The sequence below is a fragment of the Mesoplodon bidens genome, assembly GCF_964165515.1.
Source record: "Mesoplodon bidens genome assembly, chromosome: 14".
NCBI lineage: Eukaryota > Metazoa > Chordata > Mammalia > Artiodactyla > Ziphiidae > Mesoplodon > Mesoplodon bidens.
The window spans coordinates 43,009,160-43,013,102 of NC_138170.1; the positions used below are offsets into that span (position 1 = coordinate 43,009,160).

General features: G+C 35.6%; 1 protein-coding gene across 2 annotated transcripts in view; it reads left to right on the forward strand.

The window, feature by feature from the left end:
• The window catches only part of PPP4R3B (protein phosphatase 4 regulatory subunit 3B), a 67,687-nt gene extending 65,756 nt beyond the window's left edge, over positions 1–1,931 (forward strand). For both annotated transcript variants that reach the window (XM_081254819.1, XM_081254818.1), the window contains exon 16: positions 266–1,931. In XM_081254819.1, the coding sequence (XP_081110945.1) occupies positions 266–361 (96 nt within the window). In that variant the 3' untranslated portion in view covers positions 362–1,931. The remainder of the gene's footprint in view (positions 1–265) is intronic.
• Positions 1,932–3,943: the final 2,012 nt, after the last annotated feature.

Here is a 3,943-nt window from a genome sequence, read left to right on the forward strand (position 1 = left end):
GAAATTTTGCTGAGTTGAATTATGAGGTATCATTAAAAATCCCATAAAAAAGTTGAGGGTAACTAAGAATACCACCAGTTGTACTTATTACTAAGTGTTCATAATTTCAAGCAGTTCCTTTATCAGATTCAAATATATCTGTTTCAGATATATGTGGTTAGTTTAGAAAAATGATTTCTAATACCTTTAAAAGTGACTACATTTGTACTGATAAGCTTTTTTTTTTAAGTTACATATGTTAAATTTTTTTTTTATTCTTCAATAGGGAAGTTTGGTTGGTTTAGTGGATTATCCAGATGATGAAGAGGAAGATGAAGAAGAAGAAACATCTCCCAGGAAAAGACCTCGTCTTGGCTCATAAGATATTTACTGGGGACCCTCAACATGTGGTTGTACAAAAATGCTGCAACTGTTCAATGAGCTGAAAATCTGAATCAGAAAGCTTTCTCACTTGAACTTATAAATATACAAGGAATAGCAGAAGACACTCAGTATATCAGCTAGGAGAGTTTAGTTCTGTAAAAAAAAAAAAAACAGGCTTCCCAGGAACTTGATCACTTGCTAGTAATTAAGGGGTTTGCCTTTCAGGCTGTCAAAAAAAAAAGTTAGTAACCAGAACCTGGGAGATAGCTTCTCAGCAAGGAAACTCTCAGGTTTTGGGATGGTTTAGGGGAGGGACAAAGTTGATAAAATAATATTAATGCAGGGTTGCTCCAGGAGGGTTTCTGATTTAGAAACAGTTATAAAACTTCAGTTGCAAACCCAATAACATTACTTGTATAATGGTGCTGGCCATGTTGTTCTTTTAATCAGTTGCCTCTTTTTAAAAGAAATTTTTATGGAAAACAAGTTCAACTATCATAAAAAATGAAGTTAAGCTGTTGGGACCATTTCTTTGAAGATATAACAGAAATTCAGCCTTACTGGTAGGTAGAGGGAAATACACCCTGTATTAACAGCACATGTTGAGTTTTCTAAACCAGGAACTTTCAGTGTGTATTTTGATGAAAACAAACAAGCTGGATTCAAAATGGACAGTTTTGTTAATATAACTTTAAAATCAGCACTTTTAGAGATAACAGATGCCAAGAATCAGTACGGTAGTATTTCAAAATGATTTTCTCTAGAAATGGGAGTGGATTGAACAGAATGTTTTCAACTGCCTACCAGTACAATCTTTTGTGGAAGATACTTTGAAGTCACTTTCTGCTTTGTTAATAAAGTTGTCTCTCTCCAGAGCTGCAGGCAAGTTTTAAAGTGTAATTTATAAAGACTAACATACAAAGAATAGTGCTGAATTAAGTGGCATTTAATATCTACAGGCCATTTTGATCCAAGAAGTTACTTCAGTGTCAGAGTATGCAGCACATGAAGCTTTCCAAGAACTAACAAGGGTGTAATATGAAAGCTGCTTTTTTTTTTTAAGAATAAAAGCACATTCCACATACGTAAATGAATTTAAAGTAAACTGAGGCAAACAGTTAAGAGGTTTTATTTTTAGAACAGCAAGTTAACTGTAAATATTTTAATGTTAGTTTGCTCATCTATGATCTGAGATGCTGAAGTGAGAAAAACATCCCCCAAACTACAATTTAATGCATTGGGAAGAAAAAAACCAAAAAACTAAAAATAGTAATTCCAGCTACAGCCTTCAGATCACCCTTGTAATGTGTTACGGGTCCATTTTTCCTGGAATAGCTTAAACTGAAGCAGTTTCCCCTGTTTTGGAGATTTTGTAGTTAATTTTAATTTTGGCTATTGTTTGGAAGATGGGCTGTCTGTGTAGATACGAAGTATAGTTTTTCCATAAAACAGATGTTTATTTTGTATTAAAAATACCACTGTACTTGTTTTACACCATTTGTATACATGTGGTGATATTAATGCTGACCTGTAAAATTCAGGAATTAAAATGTGACCCTGTAATTCTATGTTTGTTGCTTTTGTTTGGTTTGTTGTAAATATAAGTAAACTCCATTTTGAGATGTGTCCATTTTACAATATCTTTTTAAAGCCGGTAAGTTATCCATAGATATTTATTATAGACCACTGTGTCATACACCAATCTGAATGAAAGAATTCTAAACAAGGGTCAACTGCACATAGAAGGTATGCCTTGGACACATAAAGTCCCAGCACCAAAGCATCACAGCATTGGGCTGTTATCACCTCTTTGATTAAAGGTACATATATTGAAAAAGACCTTCCACCTCATAAAGGCAAGTGACTCAGGATTTAAACCAAGATCAGTAAAGTTACCATATGAATACACTTTTTTTCAAGCAACTTTTATCAAGCCCCTTCACTCTTCTTAGCTCTTATTAAATTTCCTCTTGGACTCTAAGAAGCCCAACCCTAAAGCGTTTCCCTATTTACTCTTGACTCTTCCTGATTAAGTAATTTTAAGTTCCAGTAGGAAGTATTATCTTTATATATCTTATGAAGTTTCTTTAATTTTCCTTTCTGAAGAACTGCCACGAGTCTTTTAAATCATTTAAATCATCATAGGAAACTTTTCTTGTAGCAGAAATGTGAATGTTTTGTTGAATTACAGGAAAACACTTTTCATGGTACAGAAGCTCACCCACAATGATAGGAAAACAAGACTTAAAAATAACCCTTGAAAGAATAACTAACTTAAGATTACATGTTAGCTGCTGTCTTAAATGACTACCCTCAGGCAGATCAAGATTTTTATCTTTATCTATCTTCACTCAGTGAAGCAAGCCAGAGCCCACATTTGTATGCCTGAGGTTCTCTTAAAATTATATCTGTAAACATGTATGCAATATAGAAACTATTTTTAATAAAAAGCTACATGAACAGATTTCTGTGTTTTAACCACTAGTTTTTCAACTTGTCCATCTGTGATGAAAATGTGACAAATATAAAGTGATGCTGAGTTTTCTCTGCACGTTGAAAGTTGGAACTAACGTTAATTTTGGTATCCCTTTTAAAAAGCTTATAACGATAGATTTAAGGAGATAAAATGGAATCGTAAGTTAAACTCAGGAAAAATGGAATCGTAAGTTAAACTCAGGAGTGGCCCGTAACTAGAAAAGAGGGTGCTTATGGGATGATACAACACAGGAAGCTTCTGAAAGGAAGGTTTCTCTCCTACTATTTCTGGTTATTTTTTAGCAAATGGACAACAGAACACTACCCGGGATCACTTCACACACAGAAGACCTACACCCATGGCAGAATTCCGGTCAACAGGCTCAAGCAATTGTTCCTTTATCTGTTTTAATGGTAGCTCTTCTAGAAAGAGTAATCGACAAGAGTATTTTTAACATCCCCATGTCTATTTTCGAAGTCCTGTTTGCGCCTGCCTCGATGTGGGATGCTAAAATCTGTCCACCACCACCCCAGAGAACCACTCTTTTCATTAGATTGATCACCCTATACCTGTTCACCCACAGCTACTCTAACTCACCCAGTAGTTTCCACACAGCAGCCACACATCTTTTTAAAATGAACATTTTCATCATGAACCTTCCCTCACATTCCCCACAAGCCTTGCAAATCAGCACCCCCACCTATCTCCAATTCCGTGTGCTAACCCCCTCCCTCATTCTGTCTGTATGCTAGCCATACTGACAGCTGCAGGACCCTGTTTATGATAAAACACTGCCCTTTTCCCTTCTAACAAACACTTGGCTCTTCACTGGCTCCGTGAAAGCAGGGACCCTGTCGATCTACTAGGCTACTGTATCCTTAGCATGCAACACAATGCTTAGTACAAACAATGAATGAATGCACTATCCGTTAGCTTTCTATACCTTCTCTCCATGAGAGAACATTATTCAGAAATTTGTATTGAACTGGTCAGCATAAGTAACTGCCTTCCCCGCCACCCTTTACCTCAAATGTTTAATAAAATAGTAACAATAAGGTTATATTTGCATTTACAAACACAAGTATTTGAAACTAACAGGCTCTG